The sequence below is a fragment of the Denticeps clupeoides genome, chromosome 14 (assembly GCF_900700375.1).
Source record: "Denticeps clupeoides chromosome 14, fDenClu1.1, whole genome shotgun sequence".
NCBI classification, from domain to species: domain Eukaryota; kingdom Metazoa; phylum Chordata; class Actinopteri; order Clupeiformes; family Denticipitidae; genus Denticeps; species Denticeps clupeoides.
In genome coordinates, this window is record NC_041720.1 from 10,296,626 (window position 1) to 10,311,037 (window position 14,412).

General features: G+C 43.2%; 1 protein-coding gene across 17 annotated transcripts in view; it reads right to left on the minus strand.

The window, feature by feature from the left end:
* The window catches only part of epb41l2 (erythrocyte membrane protein band 4.1 like 2), a 57,717-nt gene that overhangs the window by 32,645 nt on the left and 10,660 nt on the right, over positions 1-14,412 (minus strand). For 16 of the 17 annotated variants that reach the window (XM_029002717.1, XM_029002729.1, XM_029002728.1 and 13 more), the window contains exons 2-3: positions 7,920-8,501; positions 6,438-6,650 (exon numbers count right to left, since the gene is read on the minus strand). In XM_029002717.1, the coding sequence (XP_028858550.1) occupies positions 6,438-6,650; positions 7,920-8,486 (780 nt within the window). In that variant the 5' untranslated portion in view covers positions 8,487-8,501. Of the gene's footprint in view, positions 1-6,437; positions 6,651-7,919; positions 8,502-12,728; positions 12,868-14,412 lie in introns of those variants that run through there. The other variant, XM_029002716.1, reaches the window with a different exon arrangement.

The window sequence follows — 14,412 nt, forward strand, 5'->3', positions numbered from 1 at the left end:
TCTGTTCTTTAATGCATGGGGCATTTACAATAAGTCAACATCTCTAAAATGGAAAACCAGAACGATAAATCCTTCCTCCAGTTCAGAGGAAAAATGCAAACCCTGGGACACGCCCAGCCCAGACGGCAAAGTAAACTGAACGCATTTCAGAGACACTAGGGAACGTGTTTGCACTTCTTTTCAGGACACTGACAGAAGCAGAGGGCATTCAATAGCGCTGTTATTATGATGGGGAGTCCATTTTCAGCAGCGACACCCGAAGGGCGGCTGGTTCAGACGAGGCCGTGGGCTCGTGTCTAATTGAAATCGGCAGGTTGGGGGGGAAATGAAAACACTCTGGCCGCTAACGACTTAAAAGAACTCATGACACGAGGTGAGGGCAAGGCCATTTCCATTCGGCAGCTCCTCTAGCACCATTTAGTAGAAAACGCAGATCACGTTAGATCACCAACCTCAGCCACGCGTACACCGATTTAGCGTGTGTGTATTTGTCAATTGCAATGAATGACAAACAATTTTAGCAGTACGGAATGTAAAATTGAACATTTAGTGACATACAAGAAGTGAAAATAGGTAAAGGATTAATATTGAGAGTAGTAAACGCAGCTTCTATTGTTCTAAAGGAACATAGGAAACAGCTAAACGTATCCCAGCGTGCTGCGGTTTTAACAGGTCTTCTGAACAGACACAGTTAGGTGCCTCATTTGGATTACCGCATGCTAAAAAAACGATTAGAAAATAACACGTTGTGTTGGTGAAGACGCAGGAGTTGCAAATGACTAAACGAAGGAGGTTCGTCTGAGGTTGGTTTAAACCGCTGTAATTGCTCCATAAAGGAATGGCAAAATCGATTACAAATAAGCCAAATAAAAACAAATTCTCTAAATTGATAAAATCAGGATATTCTACGCATATAAGCCTAAAGTTAAAAATAAAGACTCAAAGCATGCTGGACACAAAGAGCCCAGCATGAGATTTCAAGGAAGACAAGGACTCCACCCACTCTTCCTTTTTTGTTTTTTTTCTTCCTTTCACCTCTTTTCTTTTATTACGGCACAACTGTTGAAATGGAGACTTGAAAGCGACTCCAGTTGCTGCACGCCGCAGTCAAGCACTGACAAGTGAGGGGCTGAAGTTGCAGCAGGACACAGCGCTGGCTGCCCTCCTCGCCTGTTCCTGCAGATTACAGTCAAAACCCCTAATGCGCAGTGAGCCGCGGAGCTGCCTTACACACGATGTTCCCTCCACCAGCGGCACCAGCCCGCCGCAGCCCTTAATGCATGAAGCAAAGCGGGCGCAGGGAGATTGGCAAACATGCAGAAAGGAAAAAAAAAAAAAAAAAAAAAAAAAAAAAAAAACACTGATGATTTTACAGAAAAAGATAAAAATCGCTTACAGAAAAAGATAAAAATCGATTCACATCCCCTTCAGGCACATGGGGGTATTAATAATGTGTGCAGGCTGAATGTAGGCCAGGGTGGTCCCAGTGGCTCAGACGGCAGCTCCACTCATGCAGAATGGGCTGCCTTTTGTGGTGGCCAGAGTCTTCTCAGACGTTGGTCCATTCCGTGACTCAACCCGGAACAGTGCGCAGTGGCCACAGGTCATAGTCTAATTAATGGTATTATAAAAGAAATAAGCGTACACGCCCAGCAATCCCAGAGCCAGCGATCTGAGGAGAAGTGTGTTTGGGGTGTGTGTATCGCCTCGAGGATTCCTTCCACGCCCTACTGAGAACTAATGGAGGGGAGCCCGATTGGTCAAAACAAGACCCAGGAGGACTGGAAGAAGGGGGGAGTGAGAGAAGAACCAGGGTGTGTCAGAACGAGAGCAATGCCTCCCAGCGACGTTCTGACTGTCAGAAACATGATATCATCAATTAAAAAAAATGTTTTTTAAAAAAGTTCCTCTCATTGTCCGCGGTGAATGACGTTCAACAGTGTTTTTGGAGAGCCCTTAAAAAGGTAAAAAAAAAAAAAAAAAACGAAATGGGGAGATGAGCGCAACGACGGGATCTCCTGTCGGCCATCAGACCAGTCATTGTTCTCCCAGTGGGGGTGTTGGGGTGAAGAGAAGCTCGTCTTTTCACTAAATATTAAGGCTAAGCTCCACAGTGCTTTGTTTCTCTCCCTCTGGTTTTTTCTTTTTTTTTTACGGGGATGTGGGTCGATAGACCCGCAGCATTACCCCCTCATTATAAACATGCCACTGTCTTCCGCGTGAATGCCCCCCGACAATGACATTTACTGATGCCTCAGCTTTTTCGGAAAGTGCAAACAAAGCTGGCCCTGTTAAAACAGCGCTGGCCACCGAGCAATTAGAGCCACGGTCCCATTCACCCTCCCGCACAGAGGACCGCAAAGCCCGGCACGCATCCACGCCGCTCCAAACCCACCGGCCGGGTGACATTAGGGTGACCCCCCCCCTCCCCCACCCCACTAAAGTCCGGGGGTCTCGTCTGAGAAATGGATTCTGAGAGGAGGATCTTCGACGAGGACATCTAAAAACCAGGACCAGGGCATTCGCTGATGTCACAGCAAGGTCTTACAGAGATGGGGTGGGGGGTGGGGGGGGAATCAGAAGTATCTGATGGGCACAATATCTTATGGTACTTACATAAGAAGTCCTCAATTCCTATTGCTGACAAGAAATTTCCCCCTAAATCTCAAAAACACAACCTGGCAACACTGGGTCTCCGCCTCTTCTTGGGATCCTTTGCTTGTAATTGCCCTTGTTTGTGGACTTCACAATCCTCCACACCCATTATGACCACTACCAGATCCAACATGCATAGAGCATTTATTTCAACAAATCTCAAATGTCCCAAACGTGCTACGATGTATAAAGCATGACAAAAATATCCTTATAAAACACAACGGCACGATTTGAGTGTTTTTGGCAAGATTAACATATTCGTAAAGAACACATACTAAACACGCATTGGGTGATCAGCTGTATTTTTTACCAAACCACCCCCATAAGAGGGTAATTTACTTTTAAGATTAGGCCTAATCAGAAAATGTTGGAAAAACTAGACCGTAAAACGGAGATCCTGACACATCAATGGGAAGGTTTTTGTTTGTATGCATCTACAGTGCCATGACAGTAAAAATTATCATTTGGAACGACAGTATATGTCCAATGTTTTAATAACAAATATACATTTACATTTTTTTACCTCACTGAGTTCAGTTTTATTTTATTTTGTATTGATATGTTTAGTCTTTAAACCTAGCCTTTTACATTTTTTTTATTTTATACATTTTAATACATTTAATCTGTGGCCTCGAAGCGTGCTATTGCCATGGTGTAAAATGACATCATATTAAATGAAATTGGTCACCCACATGTGACATTTTTACAGGAACACATTTTTGAACAGTATTCATAGAAAGTTTCTAGTTCATGTTCTCTAGTATCAGTCCCTCAACTCAAACCTAGAAAATCCAACAGCACCACAAGTTTGAGGAAACCAGCATCTCATGAAGCCCGGACAAGCTTGGACCATCTCTTATGTAGAAATTAGGAGCCCTCAGATCTCAAAGCCCCTCGATAAGCCCTTCTCTAAAGATGATGAAACGCATTAAGTGCTCATGAAGTTCAGGACAATGGTGAGCACGTGTCTGCCCTGCACAGCAGATGCTGAGAGCTTAAGTCCAAGGGGGGCTCAGAGCCCCCACTCCTCACCCCACCCCAAAACCTTAATCTCCTGCTGACGGGAGGGGACGTTGATGTGCCCCTGTTACCCCCTAAATAACTTCGCCAAGCACCATCTTGCCCGTAACCCGGCTCAACCCCTTCCTTGCGTCCATCTCAAGGTCACAGGTTCAAGCAAGGGGCACGTGCTGAGAAGCTGATCGGTTAAACACCTCCTCCAATATGGCCCTCATCCCATTATAATACTACTAATGCGTACACAGGCACACCTCCACTGTTTACTCGCTCCCTCCGTTCCTCAGCGTCTTAGCCAGGGATACCTGAGGAACCAGATTAAGCGGCACAGCTCATTTAGTCTTCTCATCGATTGCCTTCCTTTTGCCGGCCCGGCAGTCAGTATATGGGCACTGATGATAATATATAATAATTTCCCAAAAAGCAGTGATGAAAAAGTAAAAACTGACAAACATGCTGTAAACACTGCTTATAAAATATACACACATGTATATATACCCATATCATATATATATAGATAGGGGGCAGTGGTGGCCTAGCGGGTAAGGAAACCGACCCGTAATCAGAAGGTTGCTGGTTCGACTCCCGGTCTGCCATGGTGCACACACGTGAAAGTGAAGTGATTTTCATTGTGAAACACTGTAGCACAGCACACGGTGACACAACGAAATATGTCTTCTGCTTTTACAGGAACTTATTACATACGCACACACGTATGGAATAATAAATTTTTTTCCTTCTCAAATATATTGGCCACTATTCTAAATCACAGTGTTCAGTAGTGGGTAATTATCTGTATTTTGAAGATAATTAATACACCAACAGAAAGTAAGTCAACCACAAACACAATCTTTAAACATTTTTAAAACATGAGCAGCCAGAAGATTGACACCTCTCACTCCTGACACCTCTCTTCTAAATCCATCTGGATTCTTTAAAATCAAACATCATTAAAGATACATATAATCTAAAATGTTTTTTTTTTTCTTGTATCATCTATTCATATTAATCCTGAGATTAATATGAATATTAATTTGCACTTTACACAAGTGAACAAGCCCCACACTTAGCTTGGAACGCTGTGCATAGTGAGTTTGAAAATTGCACCCACAAAAATGAACGTTAGCACCAACGTGGGTTGACATGAGCAGCAGGCCTCATGCGGGACACTGTGGTGGGAGAGATGCTGCCTTCCAAGCATATCAGAGTGCCTACCAGACAGAAGGCGCCCATAAAAAAAACAGAAGACTACAGTTCAGCGACCTTTAACACCTACACCGAGGCTAGCGCAGGGACGCGTGTCCTGACCAAACCTCAACCGTGGCCGCAGTCAGCCGAGTGGAATCAGAACAGGAGAACCAGATATCGCTTACACCCTCCGTGCTTCATCAAAGCACGGACGCCATATCTGTGTGCACTAATACTAGTACAGTGATCACTGTGAGAAGTGTTTTCAGAAATGAGACAACTGTGAGAAACGTGGGGTCACTGGGTCGCTTTAAATTACCGCTCTTCCACCCAACGTTTGAGGGAACAAAGGCAGTTCCACTTATCGGAGAAGAAAACGCTCACAGGACAGAGGAGGGAAAAAAAAAAACAAAAAAAAAAACACACATGGCCAAATGAACGATGGGGAACGCTGTGTTTGCTGTGGATCCGAGCCAAGATCCTGTTCATAAAGCAGCCCTGCCACATACGGCCATTCTAGTCGCGGCTAGATTATTCCTGCTTTGCCCTCGCGTTATGACTTTAGAAATCACAAAATATACACAATTATCAGGATACTGAACAAATACAGCAACTCATCTGAATACAGAGATCACAAACGCATCCTAAGCATCAGTTAGTTGTCATTGGTTAAATGGATTAACTGTTCACATGACCACCATTCCATGATACTGTTCCATAAACATTTCTAGTTTTAAAACTTCACTAATGTGACTACATATATTTATATGAATTATATATTTATGGATCAAGAGGTAGTTCATTGTTGCCAGATAGAATAAATGAGCTCCATTGTGCTAATGGAATGCAATGATAAAAGCGTTTTTAAATGCCATGGTTAATTGAATGGTAGTTTATTTTAAATCAAACAATTGACTTTCCATTAGGACTGAGCTGCGCACACAGCCTCAGCAAGACAACAGTGTCCCCGTGTGCACAGGCTTAAACAGTGGTCATGTGACCTATGGCATGGCCATCGTGAGCCGCCTGACATCATACGCTGTTGCCATGGTGCCACCGCGGAGCGCGAGAGCCAGCCTTTTTAATCTGGGATGTGCGTTACACGCACTGATTAGTCCTCCCATGCTGTTGACAGGTTGACTGCCTGCTGAATCAATATTGGGGGCTAAAAACAGACAGGGCTCAATCAAATTTATGCCTCAGCATTTCTGAACAATGCCCCCCCTTCCCCTTCTCTGCAGAAAGCAACATCACCATAATGAAGTTCACCCAATACTGGAGAGAAAAGAAGAAAAAACATAAAGACTACTTCCTTTCACAGCTATTCAAGGTTCACTGCTTTACAAAAGCTACTGATACACCAGTCATCCAATCTACTTGATCCAAGAACCCATAATGAGCTCCACGGAACACTAAATCACAACGACTTTTGGTTCAAGTTAGCATTTCAGAACAGCAAGGAGCCCAAAGGAGATGAAACCCGTACAACAATGGTAAACAAAGAGTAAAAGAGATTATCTTCTGGAGGCTAAATGAACAGTATTGAGATGTATAATCCCCACCATTGGTGAGCTCACCTCCACTTCACATGGGAAAACGGTCCCGTCAAGCATGGTGACCTGGCACACGACCATCTTTATCTTCTTGGATAGTCTCAGGGGAGACAGAATGCTCGTCTCTAGCTTGGTGCTGTGGTCCTCCTCTTTTTTCTGCTCCACGGGCTCCTCTTTTTTCTCGCACTCCTCCGGCTCCTTTTCGTTAGTCTCTCCTACTTTCTCCTCCTTGGCGGGCTACACATCGGAACAAAAACAGTCGGATCAGAGAGCAGTCCGTTTTGTCAGACTAAACACCAGCGTAGGTGAGCTTGTGGCCGAACGCTGCAACTTTTGTTGGGAGTTGGTCGAGTGTGGAATTAGTTAGTCAAACACAGACACACCCACACACATTTAATGAATGTGTGGGACACCATTAATCACACTGAGGGCAAAAAAGGGGTCACTTTCTTTTGATCAACCTCTAAACCAAAAACATATGAGATATACAAACTATCACACACACACACACACACACACACAGATTTTCCATTGGCCTGGATGTTGAAGATGAGCTCATTGGGTGGATCGGAATTAAAACATGAATAGCAGGAGGCAATCTGGCTAAAATTTTGACAAGAACAATGAGGGAGTATGCTTGGATATTGCAGTAATCCCGAGAAACACCATATAGATTGTTCTGCAGTGACAGAATATTCTTGGCCAGCGCTTAATATAAACATGGCAAAAGTGTCAATTTCAGTCTAACGGGTTCAATTTAATTCATAAATGCTTTCGTAGGGGTAGGGTGTTCATTTGTAGGAAACTTTCAGTGTCAAAGGACTACTGCTACTAGGAAAAAAAAAAAAGAAAAAAAGAATCCCTGGTTCTGCCTCCCTTGTCAAACAGTTCCAGTCTAAGGACGGTCAAACCAGATCGACCTCTGAGAGACTCAGATAGACCCTGTAGAGACACTGATGCCTGTTAAAAGGATGAAGGAGCATCTAGAACACTGTGTGACTAGAAAAGTACTCTTCAAACATGCATGCAGAGCCTACGCTATTATGGATGTGTTCAGGATTTATGGAAATATATGGCACTAAATACGTCTAGATTTAAAAAAAAATATGTTTTTGCAAATCTTCAGGATGAATTTTAGCTTCCACTAGTGAAGAAGTGCCACAGTGCATAATTATTTCTAACAGCCAGAAATTTACAAACGTTTTGAATAATGAACTTATGAATGTGACATGTGCTATCTCTAAAAAACATGATACTGGACCAACAGAGAAAGTATTGCAATATAAACAATTTTATTGATCTATTGTCAACTAACTTCCCCCGGTTTAAGTGTGGGGAGATTTTATGGGTGACGCTTTAGTGCTTTCGGCGTGCTTGGCATTCAGTGCCAACCAACTGTACTTAAAATGATTAAAAGATTGCAAGAGCTGCAAAAAAATTCACAATTCTTGTGCCCTGTGAGCACCACATGTTGTTAATAACTCTTAAATATGAGATGCACTGTACCTGTGTGTCTGCGCTGCCTAAGGAATGCTTGTCCACTTCTTTAGAGTCAGTCTTCACTTCCTGGTCAGGTTCTTGCTCCACCTCCTTCCCCAGGGTCTCGTTCTTGGCCTTAGATTCCTCAGACTGGGCCTCCTGCCCACCTACGTTCTTGTCCTCCTCCTCTTGCACCCCTTCCTTTATGGCCTCGACACTCACCTCCTTCTCTGCACTTTCCTTTGGTCCCACCTGGGTCTGGGATTTCTGCTTCTTAAGCCATGGAGGGAGGAACCTGGAGATGCCCTTCCCTGCTCCTCCACTTTGCTCTCTCTCCTTATCCTTTTCTTTTGAGGTTGCTTCGTCAGAGCACGGTGTCTCTGGCTTGGCGTCGGCGTGGTCTTGGCTCTGCTGGGAGTCTGCGGTGTTTGTGTCAGCGGCTGTGGTTTCAGTGGCGGCCGGCTCGGGGTCTTTTTTGGCGACTGTGTCGTTGGTGGTAGGCGAGTCCTGTTCAGGGACGGCCGGTGGTTGCTGCTGTTCAACCTTTTCCGGTTCCTTCTTCACCTCAGTCTCAGATCCCACCTCTGTTGTCATGGTACCCGTTTTTCACTGTAGGAAAAGGGGAAAATGTTACAAACCAGCAAGACAATAATTAAATGTACAATAATTACAACAATTTGGGAATTTCAAAAATGAACTTAAACTTCGCTGCAGAACTAAAAGCTGATTGGCCAAAACGCAGTCCCACTTACAGGCCCAAGCTTTTTGTTTGCATGAGCTGGGACAACAGGTAAAACACACACACACACACAGACACGCACAATCAGGAATCAGATGACATTTTTCTACAAAAAGAGGAGTTGAACCCTGAGGCTAAAACAGGCTTCAACCCAAATATCAATGACATGAGAGCGCAGAAAATCAACCTCTGCCACTGAATCACCATGACAACTCCACTAGAGCCTGAGAGTCTTTAAGACCTCCACAAACCTCCTTACTACAGGAGGAGACCTGACACTTTCACAAAATGAGTCCAGAGTGACTCACAAAAGCCAGTATTAACATTACAGCCTTCATACTTCCACAAAGGGAAATGCAAGAAACAACCACACCAAGGAAGAAGGAAACACCAGTCAGTCAATCACAGACTTTGGGTTGCCTGACAAATACTCCATTAAAGGTCAGGTTCACTCAACCATCAAATGTAAATCTCTTTGGTGCCATACTGAAAGACCCAGAGCTCAGCTCTTTGGCAGGCCACTTTAGAAGACAGGATTCAAAAGATCAGGGTGATTTAGAAGTCGTACCATCAGGGTGATTTAGACGTTGAATCATGTTCTAAATTACTCTGGTAGCTCAAAATGTCTGTTAATTCTTCAGAAATTTAGAAAGGAGCTTAATCAGCAACAACTAGTCCAATGAGAATCAATGGAATGCTGTGTTCACATATAGAAGTCAGTCACCTTAAAAGCTTCACTGATTATTAGAAAAAAGTCCCCTTTGCAATGATCTTAGTACAGATAATTGGGCTGATTAGGATTGCAGAAATGCAATCTTTTACTATAGCAGTCAATGAATCCATTTTTTTTTTTAAATGAAGGAACAAATGTACAAAGCTTGGCTGTTCTTAAATGCAATGTCAGGCACACACATTAGCATCACTTCACGGTCAGGATGAGCATTCAGGTGTTCACATCACTTGGTCTGTCAGGGTCAATATGGCAGGGGGTGTTGGGATGGGGGTACACGTGCATTCAGAGAATTCATAAATAGAATGGGAAATGCTCATGGTTGGGTAGGTTTATGAGAAAAGGAGCCACTGCACAGAGTGGATAAAGAGTGTAATAAACACATAACACTGAATTTAAACCATTTAGTCTCACAAATAGAAGGAAAAACCTCAGTCTGTATAAATAAGTAATGATTATAATGACTACTTATTGGAAGGGGTCAGGCAACATCAGTGCAAATAGGGTACAAATTCAAAACAACTATTGCGTAAGAATATTATGTAAAGCTACAAGAATTCAACTTCAATTATAATATCATACTATTATCATCTTACATTTTGATTTTACAAGATAGCTAAATAATACAGTAATTTACCAACTTTTGCATTTATTATTTAATACAGAATGGGTGATCAAGAGGAGGTGGAGGAAAAAAAAAAAAAAATACAATCATGTAAATGTAGCTGGAGATGATCACTGACAACGGAGGCCTTTTAGGAGCTCATAATGAAGACCAGCTACCTCCCAGGTCACTTTTATTGGATTCAGAAAATAATTAACTTAACCATAAAAAACAGACTTTGCAAATGACTGTGTGCTTCCGCGTAAAATGTGCCATCAGTATTCAGGTCGCTAAAAAAGGAGACCTATCTGTCAGGGGAACCGTTCCAGAGACAGATGTCCTCCTTCTGAAAGAGCACAAGGCAGATTACCATGAGAAATGAATTTTTCATGTGCATTTTTTACATGAAATGACAAGTTCCACATTCCACAGAAACCCTGGATGCTATATAAACAAGCCTAGATTATTAGATGTTTGTACAGTATAACTAGCAATATGTACAATTCAAATACCATCTTTTTAGCACACTTCTGCAATAACATGACATAAAATCCTTGAGTACTTTCATACAAAACCTTTGGGAAATTATTACTAGAGTTTTAATTAAAACAGAGCAGGTAAGGCCGGAGATAAAATCCCAAAATTGCAAATCTTGCACACAATAGGTAAACGGAACATAAGAACCTGTCAAAACCAATCACGTCTCTCCCTAACCAACTTTGATTATGTTGTGCACTAGTGCGCTCTTCAGCAGCTCAGACAGAGGCTAAGGTTACCATGGATGCAATGGCTCTCTGGATAGGCAGATGAGACAGAAATGACTATGTTTGCACAGCCTGTCTTTGGCTTTATCTCTTCACAGTGTTCTCTGTAGAGCAATAAGTTTTATCGGAGGGTCCGAGGTAATCTTCCGATTCCCATTAAGTATGAAATCAGGACCATGCACTAAATGACCAACTTCAAAATGGCCACTATGGTCACCACCCATCTTGAAAGTTTGCCCCCTCACATATACTAATGTGCCACAAACAGGACATTAATATCACCAACCATTCCCATTTTATTAAGGTGTATCCATATAAATGGCCCACCCTGTACTTCAAATTCTTCTTAAAGATCTGCTTGAAATGAACGAGTTGTAATTCTTAAGAACTGATGTCTACTTTAAAAGTCAGCTGCTCTTCAGAAACAAAAAACATGCCAGCCTGTAGATGCTTTACTGCTTTACAACCGAGTACACTGTGTTAAGAACATTGCACTCATGCATTTGGATATTTCAGGGAAAATAAAAAGTTGAAAATGTACATCCAGGAATGTGTATTGATAAAGTAATGATGACACATAGCACAATAAAGGGCTTACAATTCGTTTTTATTTAATATATGTTTGTGTGTATTCTATTCTGTACATAGTGATGTATGCAAATAAAATATAAGAGGAGAGTATAAAGAAGACACAAGCTTTTGAAGGTTTTGAAATAATCCTTTTGTCTTTGATAAATGTATCTTCCTAAATATTAACCACACGCACAGACTTTCCCCCGACAACAGTGACCAGTCTGCTGATTATGGCTGCGTTATCCCGCTGATTTCCGCTCAGGCCTGTGCTCTGGATGTCTGAGGAGGCCAGAGGACGAGAGCGAGGGAACATCTGTTCCACGTCTCAAAAACAATGCTGATTTATTAATAACAATAACCAGTACATAAAACAAAGCTCAGCGCAACAGACTGGAAACAGGAAGATAAGGAGCCAGTACGAACTTACGTGTCTAAAGCTCATTTTTACAGATGATGAAGCCTCCTGGTGATGGAGTAAAGACTCACATCCAGCGATATGCTTCACCAGCACCACATATACTATGAAGGATCCCACCATCTTAAACAGTTGACCTCTGGGTCAGATTTACGTCTATACTGCAATACTGTGTTTATTTTACTCATTTTGAACGTCCCGAGTCTTATTTGGCTCTTTGACCCCCCTCTGCTACATATGACAGTACTCGCCAGGCATTAAACACTTTGTTTATTCAAATTTTACATAACTGCTGTGCCCCGGACCATCTGTTTGGCAATTACAAGCTTGTTTGCGCTGGAATTGTTACACGAGCAAATTCGGCCCATCGCCACAATCATCCTAAATCCTTAGAAAACAAATCTGGAAGTTTATCCCCACCACTAAAAAGATGCCCTGACTTCACTCCCCAACACACTGCACATAGGCTGCAAGACCCTGGTAGCTCTTGGGCTCTTTCGGTTGCTGTGTTGGTGCTGGTTTTGTTTGGTGTCTGTCCCCCATGTAGTCACAGAGTCACAGGAATGTGCTTCAAAAATATGTGGGGGCGAGCGAAAATTCATTTCCCTTCACATGAAATCCCCCTCTCTCTCTGTCACCAAACTGGCCCAAAAACAAACAGGATAGGGCACAAGCACGGCAGTTTTGTTCGACTGGTGTTCTGTTTTTTACGCTTCTTTGCTGTACTATTAGTTCGATGTAGAACATGGCTGGTGATCGGTGTTATTCATTCACCGTGTAGCATCACAAGCATGGACTTCTGAGAACGCAAGGTCACACAGCTCAGGTAAGACGACCTGCAACACACGGCTTGCGCTGCGCACATGCACGAGAACATGCCAGAACAGCATCGGAACGAAAAAAGCGCGTTATACTAGTCACCACGGTAAATCCCGCATCAGCAGCTCATTGTAAGGTGATCTACCTAAAAAAATGTAATAATCCAGACAACGGACCCAGCAGCGGGCTTACCGTCCCCCTTTCTCTCTCTTTTCTTTTTTCCGTGCACTGTCGTTCTTCACGGTCACCTCCCTGCTCTCTCTCTCTTTTTCCCCCCCAGCTGATCAGACCACCTCTGCTCCACACGCTGTCATTACTGCGGCGCACTGCCAGCTCCCAGCCATAGCATGGAGAGAGAGAGCGAGAGAGACAGTGCGAAAGCAGAGAGGGGGGGGCGGGGGGGCGAGACAGATACACAGTTAGACACGAGAGAGAGAGAGAGCGCGAGAGAGAGAGAGAGGGGCAGACCACACCCAGGCTGTCTGCCTGGGTGCAGATGGAGGGCAGTGGGCGAAAACAGCGACTTCTGATCTCCCGTGGGCGTCCCATACCAATCTGCACACCCCCTGCAGGAGAATTCACCACAAACCCCCCACTTGTGGGGACGTCCATTCTGACCAAAACTGAGGTTTCCGAGTCTTCTGATCTGATATTTCAAAACATTGTAAGATTTCCAATCGCAGGCCATTTCAATGCAATTTGATTAGGGTGGTAGTAGCCTAGTGGGTAACCCACTCGCCTATGAACCAGAAGACCCAGGTTCAAATCCCACTTACTACCATTGTGTCCCTGAGCAAGACACTTAACCCTGAGTGTCTCCAGGGGGGACTGTCCCTGTAACTACTGATTGCAAGTCGCTCTGGATAAGGGCGTCTGATAAATGCTGTAAAATGTAAATGTAAAAAGATTATTTTGGTACAACACAGATCGTTTTAAGATTTGCTGTAAAGATTTACACAAATTCAATTTAGCTGGTGCATCAGTACAGCAGTACTGTTGTTTATTACAGCTGAAAACACAATGACTTATGCTAGCTACAAAATTTAAGCAATGACCAGCAGCCTAATAAAAGTGCACTCTCCGAAACCTGATCAGAGACGACCGACATGCGCTCTGTGCTAAAGAGCAACCTGACACCACAAATCACTGAAATTGAATTATGCTAATGATACGAGAGTGGCCCTAAATTAAATTTCTGCCAAATCTGATCCAAGCAACGTCCAGCGACGCACGGGCAGACACAGATGCACGGGTCAGAAGGCTCACACAGAACCGCCTGATAAACAGATGACAGAACACAACCATGGCACGATTTCCGATGGTGATGCCATAAGAGTTTTAAAAATAGTGATTAATACTTAAATTCCACATTGAAATCGGTTCGTTTTAGAAGGATTGGTGTGAAAGCTGCAAATGTTACACATGCTTGTTGTTTGGCTGCCGACTGATCCAGAAATTGGTGAGACATGTTGAAGGTCACTGGCCGCTGTGAATAACAGGAATGTGGCTCTGCTTGGTTTTAGGCTCTGACATTATAATATCTGTAAAGGGGTTAATATAAAGGTTATAAATAAAAGCAAAAGCACTAGTACAGAACTACTAGGAGTGCTTTTGGCTGGCGATAGTCCCAACTATCATGGCTACAGCCTTGGACACGTCTAAAAAGACGAAGCAACAGGCTTTACGTGAAAGGAATTTCCACCCCCTTCATGGATGAAAAGAGAGACAACAAAAGAGTTAATTGTCGGGTCTTGCCACCACAAAAAAGGCACTCACTCCCCTTTTAGTTCAAGTCTCAATTGAAAAGGATGCAGGAAAAAAAAAAAAAAAGATTTGTTTAGCGTGTCGTTTAGAGCGTGGAAAATTCGGCCCATTC